Source organism: Pristiophorus japonicus, chromosome 14 (assembly GCF_044704955.1).
Source record: "Pristiophorus japonicus isolate sPriJap1 chromosome 14, sPriJap1.hap1, whole genome shotgun sequence".
Classification (NCBI taxonomy): Eukaryota; Metazoa; Chordata; class Chondrichthyes; family Pristiophoridae; genus Pristiophorus; species Pristiophorus japonicus.
The window spans coordinates 30,335,855-30,362,029 of record NC_091990.1 but is presented as its reverse complement, the minus strand read 5'-3'; the positions used below and the strand labels follow the sequence as shown (position 1 = coordinate 30,362,029).

General features: G+C 43.3%; 1 protein-coding gene across 2 annotated transcripts in view; it reads left to right on the top strand.

Moving 5' to 3' along the window:
- The window catches only part of syf2 (SYF2 pre-mRNA-splicing factor), a 28,414-nt gene extending 20,741 nt beyond the window's left edge, over nucleotides 1–7,673 (top strand). For both annotated transcript variants that reach the window (XM_070899091.1, XM_070899090.1), the window contains exons 5-7: nucleotides 2,282–2,372; nucleotides 5,243–5,341; nucleotides 6,429–7,673. In XM_070899091.1, coding sequence (XP_070755192.1) covers nucleotides 2,282–2,372; nucleotides 5,243–5,341; nucleotides 6,429–6,594 — 356 coding nt within the window. In that variant the 3' untranslated portion in view covers nucleotides 6,595–7,673. The remainder of the gene's footprint in view (nucleotides 1–2,281; nucleotides 2,373–5,242; nucleotides 5,342–6,428) is intronic.
- Nucleotides 7,674–26,175: the final 18,502 nt, after the last annotated feature.

Genomic DNA, 26,175 nt, shown 5'->3' with positions numbered 1-26,175 from the left:
CCCTAAGTCTACGCTGCTCTTGGGTATAGAGTCCCAACTCTTTTAGCCGATCTTGATAACTAAGATGCTTTAGACTTGGAACTAGTCTTGTGACCCTCTTCTGCAACCTTTCCAGAGCCTCAATATCACCCACCATATGAGGAGACCAAAACTGGGCACAGTATTCCAAGTATAACCTGACTACGGTCTTGTACAAAGACACAACAGTACGCCTCATCTTATACTCAATTGTCCTATGGATACACCATTAGCTCTAGGTATCATTGCACGGCATTGCTCATGTACCTTTAAGGATGTATACACTATAATGCCCAAATCTCTTTCTATCTCCACCATCTTTAATGTCTTTCCCTGTAGGGTGTATGAATGTTGAGCATTTGCCCTGCCCACATGCATAACACTGCACTTATCTAAGTTATACATCATTTTCCAGTCTTGAACCCAATCTCCCAACACATTCAGATTTACCTGAAGCAGACAAGCATCAGCTACAGTTCGAACACACGCACAGGTCTTGGTATCATTTGCAAATTGTGGCCCCAACCCCAAAATCCAGATCATTAATAAAAATAGTAAAAGCAACGATCCCAACACTGATCCCTGTGGGACACCACTGGTGACCAGTCTCCAAACGGATCCAAATCCATCTATAACTACCTTTTTGCCTGCGTCCTGCCAGCCAGTTCTGAATCCAACTCAAAATATTTCCTCTAATACCAGAGGCTGCGATCTTATATAGAAGCCTCTTATGCGATACCTTGTCAAAAGCTTTGTGGAAATCTAAGTTGACAATATCTACTGGGTTTTCCTCGTCTAACTTTTTCAAAAAATACAATTAGATTTGTGAGACATGACCTCTCTTTTTATGAAGCCATGTTGGGAGGAAGGGTGGGGGCGGCAGAGGGTTCGGGGGCGGTGCTGCAGGTCAGCGGCAGTAGCCAGGAAAAACTTACGTTGAAGACCTGCAAAAAAGGTATGTTAAAGTTTTTATTAATTCTTTTTCAGCGATTTAGTAGGTAAGGGTTTTGTGAATGTTTATTTTTTGGTGTTTTTTCCCCCCTCCCTAGGCCCAACTTGCAGCATAATCGGTTTTAAAAAGTGTTCGGATTTCGGAACATTTTCCGGTTTCTAGACGACCCCTCCACGGATCAGCGCAATGTCCGGATTTCGGACGCTCATCCTGTACTAACAAAACTTAGTACAGGTTGAACCTCCCTTATCTGGAACCACCCCTTGTCCAGAATCATTCCCGGCTACCGGGTGGCGCATGCGCGGAACATGAACAAATTGAAGTCCTTCCTCTCTGCCGACTCCTGCAATCGTTGGCCTAACCCTGCGATCCACTGCCCCCGCTCCCCCCCACTGATCTCTCTACCACACTCCCAGCCCCAAGCCAGCCAATCCAGATATCCCCTTGCTCAGTACCTATACCATCCAATTTAACGTAACCACGACTCGTATGGAAAAATCCCTTATCCTTATCCGAATAAGGGAGGGTCAACCTGTATTAAATGAATCTTTCAGCTGAAATCCAATGTAAGAATGAAAAGATTTTTTTTTAAAGGTAAGATTTGCCATCAATATTAGTTTCATTATGCCACTCAAAATTCTCCATGCTTCATTCCCAAGCTAAGAGTGTAGACAGCAAATCTGTTTCTCATCCTCTGCCAATACTGCTTCATAAACAGCTGGTATGATCTGTCTGAGGGTCTCCGGGGTGACTTCCCTAATTTTTCCCCCTCGGGATATTCCCAGCCTCTGCTAAACACTTTTCTCTGTTGTCTCAGCTGAAATCAAGAATATGCCATGTTGAAAATTGCAGGCATGTCTGACTCCTCACGATACAGCGCATTGATATACCAGCATTGTCTGCCACCTGAAATGGTCCATGGGACAACTGGTTGAAGTGATGTTCAAGGTCATCTCAACTGACTTTCAACCACATGGGCAAATACAGTTCAACATCATATGTGCGGAGACAGCCATAAACATCACTTGAGTTTCAAACTCAACAAATATGATTGCACCATACTTTTTTGTGTTCTGTTTATTGTAAAACAGGAAGGATTTTGAAGTCACAATTTTAATTTTGTTTTAAATGTATTGAACATTTTACGGCATCTTACCAGGACAAAACGTTGTCGTAAGAAAATGAAGGATGGTGTGAGATTTTGTAATATTTTGTTTAATTACATTATCATAGACACGGTTCCATTCTGGACTGGGTTTGTTATTCTCATGTTAGGATGCTTGTTAAATGATGTTTACATTTTTGTTTCAGATTTTGCTGCTGCTCAGTTACGCCAGTATCAGAGATTAGTGAAGCAGATTAAACCAGACATGGAGGAATACAAGAAGCAGAAGGATGATGTGTGAGTTGCTTTTTAAAAATGTACCTTCTGATCTTCATGCTATTCTGAACAGGGGAGAAAATGACATGTGAGGGTGGCCTAGACACAAAGGGGAAAAAAAACAGATTTATCAGTGTAAGGCCACAAAAGTATTCCATGGGGAGTATCATAGCTGCTGGCACTCAGATCTATCCACTTCATTTTTTAATTCAACAACTTTCCTTTATGTTTCACCTTTAACATAGTAAAACATCCCAAGGCGCTTCACAGAAGCATTATCAGAATAAATTGGACACCAAGCCGCATAAAGAGGTATTGGGACAGGTGCTTGGTAACAGAGGTAGGTTTTATGAAGTGTCTTAAAGGAGGAGAGGTTTAAGGAGGGAATTCCTGAGGTTGGGACCTTGGTAGCTGAAGGCATGGCCGCCAATGGTGGAGCGTTTAAAATCGGGAATGCGGAAGAGGCCAGAATTGGAGGAGCATAGAGATCTCGGAGGGTTGGAGGAGATTACAGAAATATGGAGGGGCAGGGCCATGGAGGCATTTGATAACCAGGATGAGAATATGAAATTTGAGGCGTTGCCACACCAGGAGCAAATGTAGGTCAACGGGCACAGGGCTGATGGGTGACTGGAACTTGGTTAGAGTTAGGATACAGGCAGCACAGTTTTGGAAGGTGGGAGGCCGACGAGGGCCATATTGAAATAGTCGAGTCTGAAGGTAACCAAAGCATGGATGAGGGTTTCAGCCGCCGATGGGCTGAGGCAGGGGCGGAGACGGGCGATATTACAGATGCTGGAAGTAGGCAGTCTTGGTGATGGAACAAAGAATTACCTTGTTTAGATTCCTACTGAGAGCCTTTAAATAGCCTATGTAATTTAAAAAATGTTAACTTACCCAGAAAACCAACAGAACTACATATGCGATGTATCTGGAGCCCAGGAGGGAAGATTCAAAATATCAAGAGTTACTTTCTCTTTAAATTAAATTTCAAAGTAGTTCCCTTCAAGTCACTGAAAGTTGTTGTTATCCAGACACTATCTGCAAAATTACACTGACAGCAATATACAAGTTAAATACTGAAATAAAGAGCATAATGGTAATTAATAGCAGACAAATCTGCAGCCACACTGAGCTGTAAAGACCCTTCAAAAGTAGCCCATTGTAATTAATGAAATACTCCCTCTGAAGACCTACAAAATATCATTTGTTAGTCTTAGCCCTGGCTCCGCAGCGCTTTAGATCAAATCTAAAGTTATAACGTACTTCCATTAAGATAAATAAACTAAGCTGATGAAATGGATGTGGACAGAGACAATAGAATAAAACATTTTTTAATTCGTTCCGGGATATGGGTGTCGCTGGCAAGGTCAGCATTTATTGCCCATCCCTAATTGCCCTCGAGAAGGTGGTGGTGAGCCGCTTTCTTGAACCGCTGGAGTCCTTGTGGTGAAGGTACTCCCACAGTGCTGTTGGGGAGGGAGTTCCAGGAATTTAACGCAGCGACGATGAAGGAACGGCGATACATCTCCAAGTCAGGATGGCGTGGAGGGGAACTTGCAGGTGATGATGCTCCCATGCGCCTGCTGGCCTTGTCCTTCTAGGTGGTAGAGGTCATGGGTTTGGGAGGTTCTGCCGAAGAAGCCTTGGCAAGTTGCTGCAGTGCATCTTGCAGATGGTACACACTGCAGCCATGTGCAACAGTAACAGGCAGAATATCTGTTCAGTCAAAATATTAATGCAATATGTACAGTATATATACATTTTGATTCTTTTAATGTGATTAGACATTCATTCCCTCTCCCTTGGTCTCTTCCCAACAATAACTTGCATTTATATAGCAGAAATATGTAAATATATTTAATGTAGAAAAACATCCCAACACACTTCATGGAAGCCATAATCAGACAAAATGGATGCCAGACAAAGAAGGAGATATTAAGAGGGGTGACTAAAACCTTAGTCAGAGGTGGGTTTTAAGAACAAGAAGTGGGTAGAGGGGTTTGGGGAGGAAATTCCAAAGTATGGGGTCTAGATGGCTGTAAGGACGCCCACCAATAGTGGGGCAACAGGAGGTGGAAGGGATGCACAAAATGCCAAACTCTAAAAGAATGGAGATTTTGGATAGGGCTGGAATAGGTTACAGAGATGGGGAAGGACGAGGCTATAAAAGGATTAAAATTTAAGAATGAGAATTTTAGATTTGAAGTGTTGGGGGACAGGGAATAAATGTAGGACAGGGTGATAGGTGAGTGAGACGGTGCAGGACAGGACATGGGCAGCAAGGCTTTGGATGAGCTGAAGTTTAAGGAGGGTGGAGTGAGAGGCTGGCCAGGACTGTATTTGAATAGTCAAATCTGGAGGTGACGGACAAGGAGGAGGATTTCAGCAGCAGATAGACCGAGGCAGGCAATGTTAGAGGTGGACATAGGCAGTCTTTGAATTGCAGAGTATATGGTGTCAGAAAAGCACCTCGGGCTCGAATAGGACACTGAGGTCTTGAAGCTACTGACTCGTGTTTGGAGTACCACTATAGGTGCTGGCTGTACTCTGTACTTTCCCCAATGGACTATCTAGAAAGTGAATATGGCAGCCTATTTGACTGTGAGGGCATCACATCTAAACCTGATTCTTAGTGCCACAGATACTAATGTAAGGAAACCTCAAACTGAATAAATCTGATGATCACTAAGATTTTCTATTTAAACTTTACTTTTCCTTTCTCATGACCAGTTCTTCACATTGTATTTTGGTTGTTTTATCTTCCAAAAGCACCTCCATTGATATCACAGTGGAATCACTGAGAGCATTATTATTATTATTATTATTGGGGTTAAATACATATTTCTACCTGTGCTAAGGGGGCTTGTTTTTATATTTCTTACCAACAGTGGGGAGGACTTCTATGCAACTGCAAACAGTCTCTTGCATGGGACCCATGTTCCATCCAAAGCAGGCGTGGACAGGCTGGTGGCAGATGTTGAAAAACAGTGAGTGTGTTTTTAATGCTATATTTTTTGTGTGTTTGTAAAATATGCATAATAGACCAGGAGCTCATCTTGCAGAGCTAGAAGGGCAGAAAAGCCCTACTGATAGATACTAAAGGTTATTGTGGTGGTTGTAATAATGCTTTGCTGGAAACTGACAGTGAGTGCTGCTTTAAACGTATTTAGCTATCACCTCATGCTTTAATCAGCTTGCGGTGTCTTACTGTAACATTAAGCAAGTGTGATTGTACACTGGAGCAATTACTAGCTAATTCCAGGTGTGTGCTGTAATAGTTTGCAATTTTAAAATGTTTTCTGAGATGGTGCCAGGGATTAGCGTCTGCTGTATTTATAATTAGTTAGCGTACCTGTTGTGTCTCTGTTTTGCTGGAAGACTCCCAATTTCCAAATTGTTCTGATCTGCAGACTAGTTGAGGAATGTGCATCAAATTTCTGGACAGACCCTATGGGGCTGTTGGCTGCTTCTGAATGTTGGAGTTGTTTTCGAGTGCCAGGGTTAGCATCCAGAACTCTGGAAGGAGCTAATTCCCCATCTCGTCTCAATGACAGCTGTCAGGAAACAAATCAGTTGAATACATTATCCAAGCAAGTCTTTTCCGGCCAGGAAACCCAACACAGTGGGTCTCCAAGTGGGTGTTACTGAACTGGAACAAATAAGGTTGTTCTTTTGCAGTCTTTTTGAGAGGAGTATCCTCCCTCCCCCCAGCCCCAATGAATTTCCCCTTTAAAATTCTAATTACAGCCATTGAATGAAAACATTTCAGGGACTAAACAGGCTGCCAAAATACAAGGCAGTTAGACATGCCACACAATTCCAGTGTAGGTACCTCTCATTTATAATGTCTCCTTCGGGAGCCATTGGTAAACTGCAAAGACCTCCAGTTCCTATACATGTCAAATGTGTTTAGTGAAATTAGTGATTTCAACCAACATACAGTCTTTGCCATGTTAGCATCAATTATGTGTTTCCAATTAGCATAGATAATGGAAATTTATACTGGACAATTTTTGGTGTATCATTTTGCTTTGTTTTATTCGTGATAGTACAAAGTTTAATTTCCTTTTTCAGAATTGAGAAGCGTGCCAAATACAGCAGACGTCGGCGTTACAATGACGATGCTGATATTGACTACATTAACGAGAGAAATGCCAACTTCAACAAGAAGGCCGAACGGTTCTATGGAAAATACACTGCAGAGATCAAGCAGAATTTGGAGAGAGGAACAGCTGTCTAACTTGTTTTCCTGAAACATTCAAATGGACTTATCCTCCTATGCTATGTAGAGGTTGTGATAAGTTTTGTATCCTGTACTCCTGTGTAAATCTAACCTGTTAATCAATGCTGCAAAATCTTTCACGTAATGAGCATCATTTATGGATCTCCAACAGAAAGCGTACATCTCATCACATACGCTTTTCAGATGACTACGGTCTGGACCATGATGTCTCCATGTGGGTTTTTTGTAATTTTTGGGTATGAGTATCTAACAATTAGTATTATTTGCCTCCTGTACTTGCTACCTATTCACAATTCAATCTTTTATGTAAAGTCCACAAGATTTTTTGATGTCTTGCGGTTATATTTTTGTTTCTCTCAAAGATTTAAGATTCACAGTAGAACAAAAACTTGCTTTCATCAGTTCTGAAGCTATTTTTAATTCTAAACTTTTGTAAAATCATACATGAATGCAAGATGCTGATTTCTTGTTGATATAGGTTTTTTAACCTGATGAACAGTTTCTGTGGAAGAACTTGGTCAGCTAGAAAACAGTCCAATCTCTGCTGTTACAGAATTTATTTTCTGTAAGATGTACTCTAAATACCTGTGCAAGTGTACTATTCACTTTAAAATATTTTCAGTTTCTAAGCAATTTACACATTTTACTGTGGAATGTGATCAAAATGAACTTCCCACCTTCAGCTCTTTGGAGAGAAATAAAATTTCTTCCAATCGTAACTGAATTATGTGCAGATTGATACCAATAACTTTACTCACTTGGACATTGACTAAAATTCAGTTCATCAGTGTATCCACATGATGGGCTGGGTTGTTCATCTAGGAATTCAGTCTGACTCTCCCACTACCTTGAAAAATGATACATGACACATTTTTGTTTAAAATAACTCAACATATGTTTTGAACATTAGTCATTGCACCATCTTCATCACCCAAGTGCTCCTAGCTCATACTTGTGTCAATCACGGGCTAGCTGAATTTATCACAAAATACCCAATTTGCATATAACAATCTAATGTTTAAGAGTCAAAGTAGGGATAACCTCTGTGCAATAAAGCTCACTTTTTTAGCCAGCAATGTAAATGTGTTGCATTCTAATATTTATTAAATCACTAATGACTGATACGGTCAAAGTGTTGGTGCGGCAACATTTTTACCCCAGTTGTAAACTGAACAATCTGTTGGAGTGTAAGGAATCAACCTTCACCAGCATCGAACTGCTGTGTTACCTGACCGTAGTATGCTTGGATATAAGAACATAAGAGATAGGAACAGGAATAGGCCATACAGCCCCTCAAGCCTGCTCCACCATTCAATAAGATCATGGCTGATCTGATCATGGACTCAGCTCCACTTCCCTATATGTAGTTGATATAACACTAAGTTAACTCACCATTCAATAAATGTTTTCCTTTTAAGGGTAATGAGCAGTGAAAGTTCTTTTAATATACTTTTCTGCTAATGCTGCACATGCCCTTATTAAAAATAAACCCCAGTGATCTGAAATAACTAAGAGGTATTCTAATGTCAGTTAGGAAGTTCCTCATAAACCACTACTGAGAAAGAACCTATATATAATGAAAGAACAAACTTGCACCTTTCACGTTCCAAAATGCTTTGCAGCCAATTAAGTACTTTTTATGAAGTGTTGTAATGTGAGAAATATGGCAGCCAATTTGTATATTGCAAGGTCGCACAAACAGTAATGAAATAAATGACCAGATAATCTATTTTACTGATGTTGGTTGAGGGATAAGTGGCCAGGACAGCAGGAGAACTCTTCTGTCCTTCTTCGAATAGTGCCATTGGATCTTTTAAGTCCACTTGAGAAGGTGAACAAGGCCTTGATCTAACATCTGATCCGAAAATGATGTCGCACTCCCTTAATAATGCACTGAAATCACTATCACATTCTTCGGACTTCACATGAAATTACTTCACAAGGCAAATGCAGCAAGTTCCCACAAACAGCAATTGAGAATGATCAGTTAATCTGTTTTTGAGTACCAATCTATATACGTATTGTGCACAGATAAATGTTTGTTTCATTTAAACCACCTTTTGCTGTTGATTATCTGGGAGTGCAGCATTACTCATTGGGGATTAATTTGAAAATTATTTCTGCTATTGCCTAACACTGCCCACTTTTCAGTGAAATGTCAAGATGCCCAAACTTCACAAACAAAGTAAGTCTGGGACAAATTAATGCCTTGGATTAATTGCCCATTCCACTGCCCCAGTTCTATGTTAATGCAAAATCCAATAAATTGGGGTCTGCAATTAGCTACTTTTAATTGTTGTAGGAAAATGACTAAAAGTAAGTTGTTTAAGGGGAAAGTAACGTAACTGATTAAGATGTTTGATTCACACTCCTGTAATTGTAATCCCAGGGATACCCAGCAACTAATACATAAAGCCAGTTATAACTTTCTGTTCTGGCTATAAAAGCAAGGGGAGATTTCCTCTATAGAAAGCGTAACAAAATCATCAACCCCGTTTTCCCCCAAGTTTCTCCGTCTTTTCTGAAGGAAATGAATTGTATAGGAGTATGGCTCCATGGATGATGGCAGCCCTCCAATGCCTTATGCAAGAAGCTATTCTTCATGCATGAGCTGCATAGTAAATGCTAATAGACTCTGGTGATCTTAGAGTATCTTAACTGAGCCTGTTTTCACCTGGCGTACATACTGGAATCATTGAGTAGTAATGGGGTGTAGAAATCTCTGCTGATTTGCTGCACTGGCGGAGGTGTCGTCTTTCAGATGAGACATTAAACTGAGGCCCCATCCGCTGAGGTAAAAGATTCCATGGCACTATATTGAAGAAGAGCAGGGGAGTTAACCGTGTTGACTGTAAAGTGCTTTGGGACGTCCAGTGGTCATGAAAGGTGCTACTTAAATACAAGTCTTTCTTACCCCATGGAAGCCTACTGTTGTGGGTTCACCGTTAGCACAGACTAGGGACCAAAACCATTGTAATTTTAGAAAGTCTTTTTTCTTTGCAGAGATTTATACTATGATAGCTGAATAGAAATGGCAAGATATTACAGAAATGTTGCATAAAGCTGGGCTGGGAAGGTGAAAAGTCAACTGGGCACTATTTCTGATCATTATCCTGTAACAGATTGGAAAACTGCAAATGTAATGCCCCTATTTAAAAAAGGAGGCAGACAAAAAGCAGGAAACTATAGCCTAGTTAGCCTAACATCTGTGGTTGGGAAAATGTTGGAGTCCATTATTAAAGAAGCAGTAGCAGGACATTTGGAAAAGCAAAATTCGGCCAGGCAGTCAGCATGGATTTATGAAGGGGAAGTCATGTTTGACAAATTTGCTGGAATTCTTTAAGGATGTAACAAACAGGGTGGATAAAAGGGAACCAGTGGATGTGGTGTATTTGGACTTCCAGAAGGCATTTGACAAGGTGCCACACAAAAGGTTACTGCACAAGATAAAAGTTCACGGGGTTGGGGGTAATATATGAGCATGGATAGAGGATTGGCTAACTAACAGAAAACAGAGAATTGGGGTAAATGGTTCATTCTCTGGTTGGCAACCAGTAACTAGGAGGGTGCTGCAGGGTAACTAGGAGGGTGCTGCAGGGATCAGTGCTGGGACCCCAACTATTTACAATCTATATTAACGACTTTGAAGAAGGAAGTGAGTATAACATAGCCAAGTTTGCTGACGATACAAAGATGGGAGGAAAAGCAATATGTGAGGAGGACACAAAAAATCTGCAAAAGGACATAGACAGGCTAAGTGAGTGGGCAAAAATTTGGCAGATGGAGTATAATGTCGGAAAGTGTGAGGTCATGCACTTTGGCAGAAAAAAAATCAAAAAGCAAGTTATTATTTAAATGGAGAAAGATGCAAAGTGCCGCAGTACAGTGGGACCTGGGGGTACTTGTGCATGAAACACAAAAGGATAGTATGCAGGTACAGCAAATGATCAGTAAGGCCAATGGTATCTTGGCCTTTATTGCAAAAGGGATGGCGTATAAAAGCAGGGAAGGTCTTGCTACAGCTATATAAGGTATTGGTGAGGCCACGCCTGGAATACTGCATGCAGTTTTGGTTTCCATATTTACGAAAGGGTATACTTGCTTTGGAGACAGTTCAGAGAAGGTTCATTAGGTTGATTCCGGGGATGAGGGGATTGACTTATGAAGAAAGGTTGAGTAGGTTGGGCCTCATTGGAATTCAGAAAAATGAGAGGTGATCTTATCGAAACGTATAAGATTATGAGGGAACTTGACAAGGTGGATGCAGAGAGGATGTTTCCACTGATGGGGGAGACTAGAACTAGAGGGCATGATCTTAGAATAAGGGGCCGCCCATTTAAAACAGAGATGAGGAGAAATTTCTTCTCTCATCTGTGAATCTGTGGAATTCGCTGCCTCAGAGATCTGTGGAAGCTGGGACATTGAATAAATTTAAGACAGAAATAGACGGTTTCTTAAACGATAAGGGGATAAGGGATTATGGGGAGCGGGCGGGGAAGTGGAGTTGAGTCCATGATCAGATTAGCCATGATCTTATTCAATGGCGGAGCAGGCTCGAGGGGTTGTATGGCCTACTCCTGTTCCTATTTCTTATGTTCCTATGTTCTAACTTGTTAGGTGAAGTTCAGTTAGGAAGCCCTGTGCTGTTACTTAACTTGCCAACAATCACAATCTAGGCACACTATTTTCTGTAATTGTATCTGCTTCATTTGAGTGGGAGAGAGCTGTTATAACTATATCAAACAAGATTGGCCAGCTTCTAACCCCAATATAGTGACTCCTGCTGGAAGTATCATCATCATAGGCAGTCCCTTGGAGTCGAGGATGACTTGCTTCCACTCTTAAAGTGAGTTCTCAGGTGACAGGAGTCCAATGCGGGACCTACAGTATCTGTCACAGGTGGGGCAGACAATAGTTGAAGGAAAGGGTGGGTGGGAAGCCTGGGTTGACGCACGCTTCTTCCGCTGTCTACGCTTGGTTTCTGCTTGTTCTCGGCGATGGGGCTCGAGTTGCTCAGCGCCCTCCCAGATGCTCTCCTCCACTTTGACGGTCATGGGCCAGGGATTCCCAGGAGTGGATGGGGATGTTGCACTTCCCAAGGAGGCTTTGAGGGTGTCCTTGAAGCGTTTCCTCTGCCCACCTGAGGCTCGCTTGCCGTGTTGAAGCTCCGCGTAGAGCGCTTGCTTTGGGAGCCTCGTGTTGGGCATGTGGATGATGTGTCCCGCCCAGCCCAGAAGTGTACACATATCACCATAAACTATTAGGCATGGCTGTCATGGCTTCCTCATTTATGCATACTAGCCGATCTCCTATGTCATTGCTTACAGTGAGACAGGGGATGCATTGAAGTATGACATCTGAAGTGCGACAGGAAATAAGTGTGACACAGAAAGAGCGAGATTAACAGGACAGCTACATCAACATTGTGGTTACAAGAGCAGGACAGAGCCTGCATACGCTGCAGTGAGTGGCTCGCCCCCTGACCTCTCAAAGCTTCTCCATCATCCCCAAGGTTGAAGCCAGCAGCGTGATGGGAGACACCCCATTTACGGGTACAGCTGCAACAACACTGAAGAAGCTCGACATCATCCAGGAAAGCAACTGTTCACTTGATCAGCACCCCTGTTAATCTGGGCCTGCACACATAGCGTAAAGACCAACTGTGCTGCTTAGAGGTGTAATTGCAACAAACATAACTATTTAGACTTAAGTCCTCTGTAAATCAATTGCAATAAAAGAGGCAGCAATAAAAATAAAGGAAAATAAATACAAAATAACTGCATTATTAATCATACAATACCCTTCATACATACACTCAAATCACACTTCTGAATACTCGCGTCAGATAATAGTAAAACAAATGAGAGGAGAGCCACTCACTGCAGAGTATGCAGGCTCTGTCCTGCTCTTGTAACCACAATGTTGATGTAGCTGTCCTGTTAATCTCGCACTTTGTGTGTCACACTTACTTCCTGACACACTTTAGATGTCATACTTCAGTGCATTTGTAAAACAAAAAATACAATCACACATAAAAATACTACCTTGAAACTCAATAGAAAACAAGTTCCCAAAGAGGAGCACAACAGTGTGAATAAGGTGCTCATGTTTAAGAACATAGGCCTAGAAATTTGGGTCGTTTGCGCCAACTGTTCACGCCCCCAGAGGGCGCTAACAGGACGCAATCGACTTTTCGCCCAAGTGCAGCACCGTTAACGTCTCCCGTTAAATTCAGCAGGAGTTTAGCAGTGGCGGTAACCCATAGCGCCCCACTCCGCTGCGACGGCGATAACAACGTCATCATCATGCACAGCGCCCCGTTATCGCCCCGGACCCTAAATTGGGTTTCGCCCCCTGAAGTTGCGCCGGGCGATGCCAGCGACAGCTTCAGGTGACGGGTATCGGGTGGTGTGGGCCTTTAAAAAAAAAAACATCTGATTTTGTCGAGTTGGTGCTTTGAACGTGTTATTTAGCGCTCCACTTCCTTTTGGGGACGGTAACCCCAATTTCTCACAAGGGCCGAGACTTCTCCGCCTGGCGATAATTTTTGCGCCTCGTGAGTGCTACCGCCTCCAGACGGGGTGCTACGGAAATTTTCCCCCATAAACTCTTAAAGATAATAAAAGCTGCACCTGGCAACAAGTTGTCAGGTGTAACTCTGAATGCAACAAAGTTAGACCTGACAAAGGCATAGAATGTTGTGGTGCAAGAAACAGCCCACACACAAGCACTGGAAAGTAAATAAGGAGTGGATAGATATTTAAAGCAGAAAACGACTTATGGCTAAGTCAAGGCACAAAGCCAACAGGAAACTTCTGAATCTGTCAACTCACCAACCATCATAGAAATTTACAACACAGAAGGAGGCCTTTCGACCCATTATGTCTGTGCCGGCCAAAAAAGTGTTATCCAGCCTAATCCCACTTTCCAGCTCTTGGTTCGTAGCCTTGCAGATTACGGTATTTCAAGCAAATATCTAAGCACTTTTTAAATGCGATGAGGGTTTCTGCCTCTACTACCTTTGAGGCAGTGAGTTCCAGACCCCCCCCCCACCGCTCCCACTACCCTCTGGATGAAAAATGTTCTGCAGAGGCACAATACCCTGCACCATGTCCTCCTATTCTGAAAACCTGAGTCAACAGATATATCCACAACCCAACACAAACACATTAGCAACAGAAAACTGTAGGCGGGAGGAGGAAAATTGTGAGATAAAATTAGGACAAGTAAAAGCCTAAGAAACAGCAGAAGGGGGAAGGTGAGGGGGGGGCTTTTTACTGATTTTTTATATACCACAGCACTTTTATTTAAAAAAAAGCCATCTGCCTCACAAAAATGCAAGTGCCACACATGCAGTAATGTAGGGAAACAACAACATTTAGATGAATTGCTCTGTATTTCTCTATAAACACTCAATAAATTAAAGTTAAATGTTTAGAACGGAAACTCAAATGTTTAAATGTAAAGCAAACTTACAGCTAAATGACAACTGCAAATCTTCACCAGAGCACAAATTCACACAGAGCATTCACCTGAGGAAAAGCTGTAGGAAATTAATTGAACTGCAGTCAGAAACTTTGGAAATATCCAAAATGTGCCACAAGTACAACAGCACTGCCTACAGGCATCACGGAGAACAGGTGTACATTCGAATGGTACAGGATAGGTGGCATTTAACATGGCAATGGCCATAGCAACTGTTTACATCTGTGTTTTCAACAATAACAACAACAACTTGTATTTATATAGTGCCTTTAATGTAGTAAAACGTCCCAAGGCGTTTCACAGGAGCGTTATAAAACAACATTTGACACCGAGCTACATAAGTAGAAATTAGTTCCGATGACCAAAAGCTTGGTCAAAGAAATAGATTTTAAGGAGTGTCTTAAAGGAGGAATGTGATATTGTAATGGATATATTGATTTTATTAACATGTTTATAAAATAACCTTCCTGGACTCACATGTGAAGAATGGCCACTTCAGCAAGGCGGTGGAGGAGAGAAAGACGAGGAGATAACCCTAACCCTAACCCAAAGATGTGAGGCATCATTTGCAAAGTGAACATGTTTGTTGATAGGAAATTTCAATAAATATCACCGAAAAATGTGGTATTATTCAAAACTGGGTGGTTAAAAAGCCAGCAGTACTTTGATTTCCTTGCAAGTGTAATAACTTTATACTTCAATCAATCAAGTTTCGTTTTCAAAGAGAACATGATCCGATAAAAATCCAATGTAGTTGCCAACAGCACTTTGAACTTCCTGCGTTCATGTTTTCAACATTTAAATCATGTAGGGGTGGGGTAATGCTACTGAGCATTAGTGGAGTGGAACAGACTCAGTCTTTAATCTCAGCTGCATTGACTGGGAAGGTACGAGGTAAGCCCGGGCCGAAAGTGCCCATTTTCTTAAGGCCTGTTACCACCACAAATCGGCGGCCACGCTGCGGAGTGGAGTTTTGGTGGAATGGCCGCTGATAGCCCAATTGCTCTCCCGAGTTTTCCCGGCCATGCCCGGATCCCCCCTGTACCATTCCTCTGCTGCCGATCGGTGTTAAGCACATCATCACCGTACGTACCACCGATCTAACCACCCCCCCACGATGGCGACATTCCCCTCGGAAAATCTTCGGCCCGCCCGGCGGTGTTAAAACAAGCTTTCACCCGGTGGTCCAGTGAGGCTGTGGCCTTTTTCAGCAGACGTGCGGCTTCACTTATGGGGGAGGGCTCACTGCCGCTGCTGCCATGTTTTTTTTTTTGTCGACCGACTGACATGTCAGCCCAACAATTGTGCCCCCGGTTCGGCCAGGCCACCAACAGGCAGCCTGGCCGACACCCTCCTTGGTGACCCAGTGGAGCGTAGTTTAAAAAGCGCAGAGGCTCTCCCCTTTAAGTGAAGGGGAGAGTCGTGGTGACACGGCATGACGTCATCGTGGTGCTGACACCACACCGCCCCCAACTTTCGCCCCTCAGTTGTTGTCATCGCCGCGTTTTTGCCCCTCAGTCATCGCCCCCATTATGGCCGACTTCCAAATCAAAACAGAAACTGATCCGCAATTTCTCTAAAGACTCGACCTGCACCGCAGCTGTGGTAAAAGACATCGCAGCAGGGTGCGTGCGCACTGTTTCAGGCGGGGGCAATTTGTACCCCGTGGTGTCTAACTGTGGGAGGGGCATCGGGAGAAAATAAGAGGGGGCACAGTCATACCTGAGCATTCCCACCTGCCAGATAGATGAAGGATGAGTTAGCGGTGGTCAGGGAGCAGGTTATGCGGCCACACTTTCAGCTGCGGAGGCGTCAGGTTAGGCAGGCAAGGAAGAGGAAACGTTTAGAGGAATTAATGAGGAACACACAAAAAAGACCAAAAAAAACACATTTATATATGCAAAGAAATTATTGTCTTGATTAACCTCATTTCAAAAATTATATTTTGATGCCAACTACTTTGCAAAGTTTCATATGATCATTATTGTCATTTCATTTGGGAGTTAGAACTCTGACCCAATGGCAATTTCAGAATGACTCCACTTTAACATAACATCAAAATCAACTTCTCAACTGGTATTATTTACAAAGTGCTCCTTCTCCCAGAACCAAAGCTTCTGTTTAATTATCACCGTCTCCAAACAAAGAACATGTTAATAAGCCATCCTTTTACCACTGGGGCTTTGGTGCATTCCAGCACCAGCACATGCCAGGGTGTTTTTCTTGTTGTAAAGAGGACCTCTGTGGTGCATGTTCTGCTGCGGTAGATGTGCTTTTCAGAGGCGGGGCTAAGAGTCAGGCAGTAGGAGTTTATTATTGCATCCAACGCATGCCATACAATCAGCAGCCAAGGAGCCATGTATCATCGGATTCAAAAGTGGGAAAATGCTCCATTCTTCAGCTTTCTCAGCTTATCGCAATGAACAAGACTTTGCATTATATAGAAAGAACTTACATTTACATAGCGCCTTTTAGGTACTCAGGATGTCCTTCACAGCCAATGAGATACTATTTGAAGTGTAATAGAAACATAGAAACATAGAAACATAGAAAATAGGTGCAGGAGTAGGCCATTCGGCCCTTCTAGCCTGCACCGCCATTCAATGAGTTCATGGCTGAACATTCAACTTCAGTACCCCATTCCTGCTTTCTCGCCATACCCCTTGATCCCCCTAGTAGTAAGGACCTCATCTAACTCCTTTTTGAATATATTTAGTGAATTGGCCTCAACAACTTTCTGTGGTAGAGAATTCCACAGGTTCACCACTCTCTGGGTGAAGAAGTTCCTCCGCATCTCGGTCCTAAATGGCTTACCCCTTATCCTTAGACTGTGACCTCTGGTTCTGGACTTCCCCAACATTGGGAACATTCGTCCTGCATCTAACCTGTCTAACCCCGTCAGAATTTTAAATGTTTCTATGAGGTCCCCTCTCATTCTTCTGAACTCCAGTGAATACAAGCCCAGTTGATCCAGTCTTTCTTGATAGGTCAGTCCCGCCATCCCGGGAATCAGTCTGGTGAACCTTCGCTGCACTCCCTCAATAGCAAGAATGTCCTTCCTCAGGTTAGGAGACCAAAACTGTACACAATACTCCAGGTGTGGCCTCACCAATGCCCTGTACAACTGTAGCAACACCTCCCTGCCCCTGTACTCAAATCCCCTTGCTATGAAGGCCAACATGCCATGCAGGCAAATGTGTCGCCAACCTTCCCAAAGTGAGGTCCTACAAACAACGGCGAAAAAAATAATTAGATAACCTGTTTTAATAATGTTGGTAGAGAGATAAATTTTGAAACATCAGGACAATTTCCCTGCTCTTCTTTGAAGTGTCCTGGGGTCTTTTATGCCCACCTGAGGGCAGCCAGGACTCATTTTAGCATCTAATCCGAGCGACTGCAACTCCAACAGTGCAGCACACTCTCTGTGCACAAATGCAGTGTTGGCCTAGATTATAGGCTCATGTCTCTAGAGTGGCACTTCAAGCCACAACCTTATGATTCAGAGCCTACCACTGAGCCAAGACTGCTATCTGAGATATGTATCATAGAATCACAGAAATTTGCAGCACAGAAGGAGGCCATTTCTGCCCATTGTGTCTGTGCTGGCCAACCAAGAGCTATCCAGCCTAATCCCACTTTTCAGCTCTTGGTCCGTAGCTCTGTTGGTTACGGCACTTTAAGTGCACATCCAAGTATTTTTTTAAATGTGGTGAGGATTCCTGCCTCTACCACCCTTTCAGACATTGAGTTCCAGACTCCCACCACCCTCTGGGTAAAGAAATTTCCCCTCATATCTCTTGTATACTTCCCCCAATTACTTATTTAATTATGTATGATTAATACTGTTAGGCTACAGCAGGTGAAACCAATGTAAATAACTAGATGCTGTTTGATATATTTTCCAAATTCATGACATTCTGTGGATTAAGTTTATTTCTGGATGCCCTAAACTCTAATTTGCCTCAACACTTTATTTCAGATGGGCAGTCACCTTATTTGCAATTCCCCCATCATCACCAAATAAAGGATTGTTGTAATATGCGTTGGATGTAATTCAGATGTCTCTCACTCCATCCAAATCCCTGTCAACATTCATTAAACCCTAACCTTATTAAAACAATCCACTCTCTGGCTCCTCCGAGAATAATTGCCTGATTAGTGGCACATTACGGTCCCTTTTTTTTTGGGGGGGATGGTGTTTTTTGTACATTGAGAGTTAGATTTAAACTGCACAAAATGATTGTGCTTAGCATCCTAATTCATAATTCTAATAAATAAATGTCCGAAGTCAGGCAATCATGCAAAACAATATCTCATTTTGAGGATAGAATGTACGCCATCATACATAAGAACTGGCAATCAGGGTTAACCTTTAGATAAGGTTAAGATAAAGAGGGTTATAACTAATAGCCCACATTATCCTTTGAGGACTGTGTCACTACAACTCTTACTACTAAGTACTTCGGGAGTTTCCATCACTTACTATAGTTGTTGGTTTGATTTGTCGGGAAATGGCTAAATCTCTGAAAAATTAATTTGAATTCCATCATTGTTCTTTTCTTTCATTATACCTTTCTCAGCCAAAGCTCTTTAAGAAGAGAAAGATGGTAATACGAGTTCAATTGTTAAATTGCAACTTGGCCCCACATTTAAGCAAAAGATTCAATCCAAAGACATGACATATACATTTGTAATTAAGTAGATTTTAGTTTTTATTTCCAGCGAAGGCACATGAGATTAGTATTTTCAATTAAAAACGGATTTTGGCTGTTGCACAGCACACCTGTTCACCAAGGCATCAGGAAGGGACTTGTTCAAAGGACCAGATTGCTATTGATGAACAGACATAAAATCTGGCCTCGTGACAGATTCCTGTGCAGGAGCCAAAACCAACATCAAAACATCATCACATTAATGGGTAAAAGAGCAGCAGAGCTTTGTCCAACTGCGAGAACTCTGATCAGCTTCAACTCAATTCAGTGATTCTCTTTAATGTCTGGATTTAAATCAAGATCATGTAAGTGCACTTAGACCCCAACACAGGTACCTCAGTCAATTCTGTTTAAGCAAATACCAGATATATTAGTATCTGAGTTTGAATTTTTATTTAAAAAGATATTATAGATTTGAATTGTGTCATTTTTTTTGTTGAAGATGACGGATCTATTTTTTTCCTTTTCAAAGATTTTCTGAACCACTTGATATATATGTTCATTTAAAGAGTTGCATTTATATAGCACCTTTCGCAACATAACAAAACAGATTAGCTGGTCACTATCACATCGCTGTTTGTGGGAGCTTGTCGTACGCCGTGTTTCCTACATTACAACAGTGACTACACTCCAAAAAGTATTTCATTGGCTGTAAAGCACTTTGGGATACCCCAATGGTCGTGAAAGGCGCTATATAAATCCCATGCCGATTTCCGGTTCCCGGGCCACCGCACACTGCTCCCTGTAATGGCCCCGGCCTGCTGATGGTCTTGCAGGCCGGGGCCATGCCGATTTCCATCAGCAGGCAGGGGCCATTAGAGGGAGCAGCGTGCTGCAGGAGGGCGACGGCTGACTGCAGTGCGGGCAGGTACAGCAGGAGCGGCGAGGTCGGGGCGAAGGAGCTCCAAGGGTTCGTAGAAGGAAGTGATCGGGGCCCAGGAGAGGCGAGGGCCCAGGGGCAGCACGGGCCAGCCCACACTGCGATATATGCGCGCACTAGGTCTGTGCAGCAGAGCAGGTCTCTAGTCGTCTTGGTTAATCCTTGCCACTGGACCAAGACCTAGCTCTGTCAAGCCCGTGTGGTGGCTGGGGTGCAACGGCCACCACACGTTAAAAAAATCCACGCACAGGCATCTTCCACCCTCCAAGATGTAGCTCAGGATCCGAAATAGTAGTCCTTCATTGAAACACCTGTGAACTCATCCCTTTTCGACTTGGAAGCAAGTCAGCCTCGTTCCGAGGGACCGCCTATGATGATGATGATATAAAAATCCAAGTCTTTCTTTTTTCACAATCTCAGCAACTTCTATGAAGTGTTGTGACTGTTGTAATGTGGCAAATGCAGCAACCAATTTGAGCACAGCAAGGTCCCACAAGCAGCAATGAAATAATGACCAGATAATCTGTTTCTTAGTGATGTTAGTTGAGGGATAAATATTGACCCAAGCCACCAGGGAGAACTCCCTGATCTTCTTCAAATAGTGCCATGGGATTGTTTATGTCTGCCTGAGGACTGACAGTTCCCTGGTTTAACATTTCACCCAAAAGACGGCACCTCCGACAGTGCAGCACTCCCTCAGTACTGCACTGGAGTGTCAGACTACACGATGGACTCAAGTCTCTTATAATGGAATTTTTTTCCAGCGGGCGCAGAAAGAAACATCCAGCAGAACTATTGCTCATTGAAGAGGGCAAATGGTATGTTGGCCTTCATGGCTGGGGGATTTGAGTATAGGAGCAGGGAGGTCTTACTGCAGTTGTACAGAGCCTTGGTGAGGCCTCACCTGGAATATTGTGTTCAGTTTTGGTCTCCTAATCTGAGGAAGGACGTTCTTGCTATTGAGGGAGTGCAGCGAAGGTTCACCAGACTGATTCCCGGGATGGCTGGACTGACATATGAGGAGAGACTGGATCAACTGGGCCTTTTATACATTGGAGTTTAGAAGGATGAGAGGGGATCTCATAGAAACATATAAAATTCCGACGGGCGGGAAAGTTTAGATGCGGGTAGAATGTTCCCGATGTTGGGGAAGTCCAGAACCAGGGGACACAGTCTTGGGATAAGGGGTAGACCATTTAGGACTGAGATGAGGAGAAACTTCTTCACTCAGAGAGTTGTTAACCTGTGGAATTCCCTGCCGCAGAGAGTTGTTGATACCAGTTCATCGGATATATTCAAGGGGGAGTTAGATATGGCCCTTACGGCTAAAGGGGATCAAGGGGTATGGAGAGAAAGCAGGAAAGGGGTACTGAGGGAATGATCAGCCATGATCTTATTGAATGATGGTGCAGGCTCGAAGGGCCGAATGGCTTACTCCTGCACCTATTTTCTATGTTTCTATGTTTCCAACAGAATATGCCCGATCGCCCCACCATTCAAATTAATGGAAGGAAAGTTGAGCATGATCTGTGCCATCCTCCCCACCACCTATGGAATGCTTAACACCAAGGCAGTAATGATGAAAATCTACCCTATTATGTCACAAAGAAACATTATTGACAAGATAAAGCAAATAGAAATGTAATCATAAAACAGGTAAATAAATGTTTCACGTTCAAAATAAAATGCGCATTTTACACAGGAAGATATAAAGTTAAATCATGATTGAGAAACACACAAACATTTTTTCACTCAATTTTACATAGTTCTTCTGCACTTTTTTTAAAAAAGTTAGATAAAATTTAATTTGCATTTATTTAGTCCTCTAATGTGTTGAAAGGTTCATACATGCAATAAAGGTTGAAGAAATGATTCAAATCTTGTGCTTTCAATAAGTTGATTGTAGTTCTACCTACATTTTCAAATTGTGATTTTCAAAAAGGTTACATTTTGTAACCAAGATTAGTGAGTCAAATGAATGGAGATGCAATGCCTTATATTTACAATATACTGTTGTGTTGCTGCCATCTGGTGGTAATGTTGCATAACCATTTTATCAGTAAAATATAAACCAATTTGATCCCATTTGAAAATTTCACACTACCGGCTGGTTATCTTCTTTGTCAAGAGGGCAGTCTTAGGTGTCTTGTACAAGCTGGTAGCCTCATGACAAATGGTGACTGCCATGTCAGAGTGGCTGATGGTTACTGTGCCACGAACAATTAGGCCAAGGTGACCAACAATGAGGAGGCCATTCCTTGCTGACCATGATACCTGGCACTGGATCTTTCTGACTGCCAATGGGACAAACTCAACAGCAGATAATTTTCTTCTCTTCACAACTGAAGTCATAAACAACTGATGTTCGAGCCTCCTAGTCGACCAAGCAGTGCGAGGGGAAGGCAGGCTGTCAGGTGAAAGCAAGTGGCCATTAAAACAGTGTTTGAAACCTTGTCAGAGACTTTAAAAATCTGCTGCAAAGATAGATGATGATGAAGCTAGCAGAACCATTAGGGAGATGAAGCAGTACTGGTGGGATGAGATCATTCACAAAGGCACAAAGTTACACAGAAATAATCCAAATTTTTTTTTCCATGAGCTAAGTTCGGTCTTCAAATCATGGTCAAAAGGGTTTCTCTAGGCTTGCGTCACTAATTGACTACCTTGGTGTTATATCCACGAGAGACCATTATGGTAAGTTGGCATTTGACCTAAAAGCTGCGGCAAGAACCATCAGTAAGGAGGTTGGAAAAGCTGGTGGGGTGCGCTGCATAGAGAAGAGAACTTAATGAATCACTTCAGCAAGGGGAAATCAATTCTGCCCAGCTTTGCCTATGTAATGCCTATTTTGAAGGAGAAAAGAAAAATGCAGGAATATGGGGAAAGAGCAGGGGAGTGGGACTACCTGGATCACCTTCAAGTCGCTCCCTGATCTCACCACTTCTACCACAGTAATGTTCTCCTGCCACATTTCCTGTTCTGCAGCCTCTCTAACTCACTGGCCTATTCCATAACATAATAGGAGCAGGAGTAGGCCATTTCGCCCCTCGACTCCACAACCCTGCCCGCTCCCCATAACCCGTTCAAAAATCTGCCTTGTCTCGATCTTAAATATATTCAATGACCCAGCCTCAACAGCTCTCTGGGTAGAGAATTCCAAAGATTCACAACCCTCAGAGAAGAAATTCCTCATCATCTCCATTTTAAATGGGCGACCCCTTATTCTGAAACTCTGCCCCCTAGTTCTAGATTCCCGCACAAGGGGAAACATCCTCTCTGCATCTACCCTGTCAAGCCCCCTCAGAATCTTATACATTTCAATAAGATCACCTCTCCTTCTAAACTCCAATGGGCATAGGCCCAACCTACTCAACCTTTCTTCATAAGACAACCCCTTCATCTCAGGAATCAATCTAGTGAACCTTCTCTGAACTGCTTCCAATGCAAGTATATCCCTCCTTAAATAAGGAGACCAAGGGCTAGCCTTTCCATCGGGATCTTTTGGGCGATATTTCCAGCGTTAGTGATATTATTCTTCAGGATCGCCGGAATATCACCCATTTAAAAAAACGCTAGTTCCGATTTTTCAATTTGGGCGTTAGCTGTAGTGATGTGAAATGGGCGTTAGCAATTTATTCTGTTGTGCAAGGCCGGCGTCCTTAATAACAGCCGTTCTGTGCATGCGTGTTTTTTTGGTGATTAATTTTTCCTGCGATTCGGGAGGTCAGGGGTCATGTGCACGAGAGAGCGCGCGAGAGTGGAGAAGGTGCGGTTGTGTTTGGAAAGCTGGTTTTGTGGGATAGTGAATAATTGATTTTTGGCTAAAAATAATTAAAAATAATGGAGCAAGTAGAGGAGGTGCTGAGTGATGTTGTAGAAGTGGGTGAAGGGAATGAACTGTAGACAGTACTCCAGGTATGGTCTCACCCCGCCCTGTACAGTTGTAGCAAGACTTCCCTATTTTTATACTCCATCCCCCTTGCAATAAAGGCCAACATTCCACTTGCCTTCCAAATTGCTTTTTGTAGCTGCATGTTTCATATACAGCGACCCCCAGATCCCCCTGTACCGCAGCATTTTGCAATCTCGCTCCATTTAAATAATTTGCTTTCTTATTCTTCCTACTAAAGTGAATAACCTCATTTTCCCACGTTATACTACGCCTCCTCATTCCGTGTTCATCAGCAGCTTCCCCTTGAATCACTATGACCATGGCAGCTGGAACTCCCACCTCCAGCACATGTTGCCCCTAAATGCTTTTACCCCTCCTCTTGGTGGCGATTTGTCTACCACTCTGAATTGCGTTGAGATGCCTCGGTACGAGGACCACAGAAATGAAAATGGTTAGTGATGTGGATTCCAGCTAGCCAACCTAGAGCCTGCTGCTGCTTGAAAGTACAGATTAAGCTTACAGTATTAGTCTAAGTTGCTTCTGGCTTCCTTCGGACTGTTGATTACAATTTTCCTTTTGTACATTGTCTACAGGAAAGTACCAAAAATTTGAGATGTGACTATACAGAATCAGTTTCGTATAGCTGCAAACCAAGTTGTTAAATAAAATGTAGACAGACGCGGCCCGGGTGCACGCAGTGCTGTGTGGCAGGGTCAGGTTGGTGGAGGAGCTTTGTCTTGCGGATGTTTAGCACAAGGCCTATGCTTTCGTATGCCTCGGTGAAGGTGTTGATGGCTTAGAGTTCGACTTCCAAGTATGCACAGACGCAAGCGTCGTCCACGTACTGTAGTTCGATGATGGAGGATGGGATGATCTTGGAGGCAGCGAAGGTTGAACAGGTTCCCATTGGTTCTAGTTTAGTTCCACTCCAGCGGAGAGCTTGTCGAGAGTGAGATGGAGCATTGCAGCAAGGAAGATCGAGAAAAACATTGGTGCGATGATGCAGCCCTGCTTGACCCTGATCCAGATGTGGATTGGATCTGTGGTGGATCCGTTGTTCAGGATCACAGCTTGCATGTCATCATGAAGCAGGCGGAGGATGGTGACAAACTCGGTCATCAAAATCCACAGCGCAGCCTTGAACAACATGAACCATTTTCCACACTTCGGGAGCTTATCAGCAAAGGACAGACATCGAGGTCCAGCCCAGCCTTCGGTCACCTGAGGAAGAGCATGCTTGAAGACCAGGACCTCAAATCTGGCACCAAGCTATTGTCTACAGGGCAGTAGTGATACCCACCCTCCTATATGGCTCAGAGACATGGACCATATACAGCAGACATCTCAAAGCGCTGGAGAAGTACCAACGCTGCCTCTGCAAGATCCTGTAAATCCACTGGGCGGATAGACGTACAGTTAGTGTTCTCACCTCGGCCCACATCCCCAGCATTGAACACGCTCGATCAGCTCCATTGGGCGGGCCACATCGTTCACATGGCCGACACAAGACTCCCTAAGCAAGCGCTCTATTCCGAACTCCTACACGGCAAGCGAGCCCCAGGTGGGCAGAGGAAACATTTCAAGGACACACTCCTTGATAAATTGCAACATTCCCATTGGCACCTGGGAATCCCTGGCCCAAGACCACCCAAAATGGAGGAAGAGCTGATCACTGAGTCACGTTGCTGAGCATGCAGAAATCGAGCGCAGACAGCGGAAAAAAAAGTGCGCGGCAAACCAGGTTCCCCACCCACCCTTTTCTTCAACCACTGTCTGCCCCACCTTTTACAGAAATAAATTCCCACATTGGACTGTACAGTCACCTGAGAACTCGAGTGGAAGCAAGTCATTCTCAATTCAGAGGCAGTGCCAATGAGATAGACCGAGCAAGGCAGGCAGAGAGAATTCGGGCAGTTAGAAGCCAATGATGGACACATGTATGATGGGAGTCTGCTACTTTGTTGAATCTTATCACTGTCTTGGTCAATTCAGCAAAAGCCCCCAGGCCTCAATGTTTATGGAGCCATTTCAAAATGCAAGAGCACTCTACAAACATGTTTAATGAATAAGATTTTAAATGTCAGAGGAAAGAAATGATGATTGGCAAACTCCACACAGGAAGAGTTCAATTACAGGAGATTGTGTGTTCCTGGGATGTGGGGCATCACTGGCAAGGCTAGCATTTATTGACCATCTCTAATTACCCTTGACAAGGAAGTGGTGAGCCACCTTCTTGAACCTCTGCTGTCCTTGTGAAGGTACTCCAACAGTGCTGTTAGGAAGGGAGTTCTAGGATTTTGACCCAGTGACAATGAAGGAATTGCAATATATTTCCAAGTCAGGATGTGTCTAACTTGGATATGATGGCGTTCCCATGCGCCTGCTGCCCTTCTAGGAGGTTGAGGTCACAGATTTGGGAGATACTGTCGAAGATGCCTTAGCGAGTTGCTGCAGAGCATCTTTTAGATGGTACAGTGCAGCCACGGTGTAGGCGGTGGATGGGGTGCCAATCAAGCGGGCTGCTTTGTGCTGGATGGTGTCGAGCTTTGAGTGTTATTGGAGCTGCACTCATGCAGACACGTGCAGAGTACTCCATCACACTCCTGACT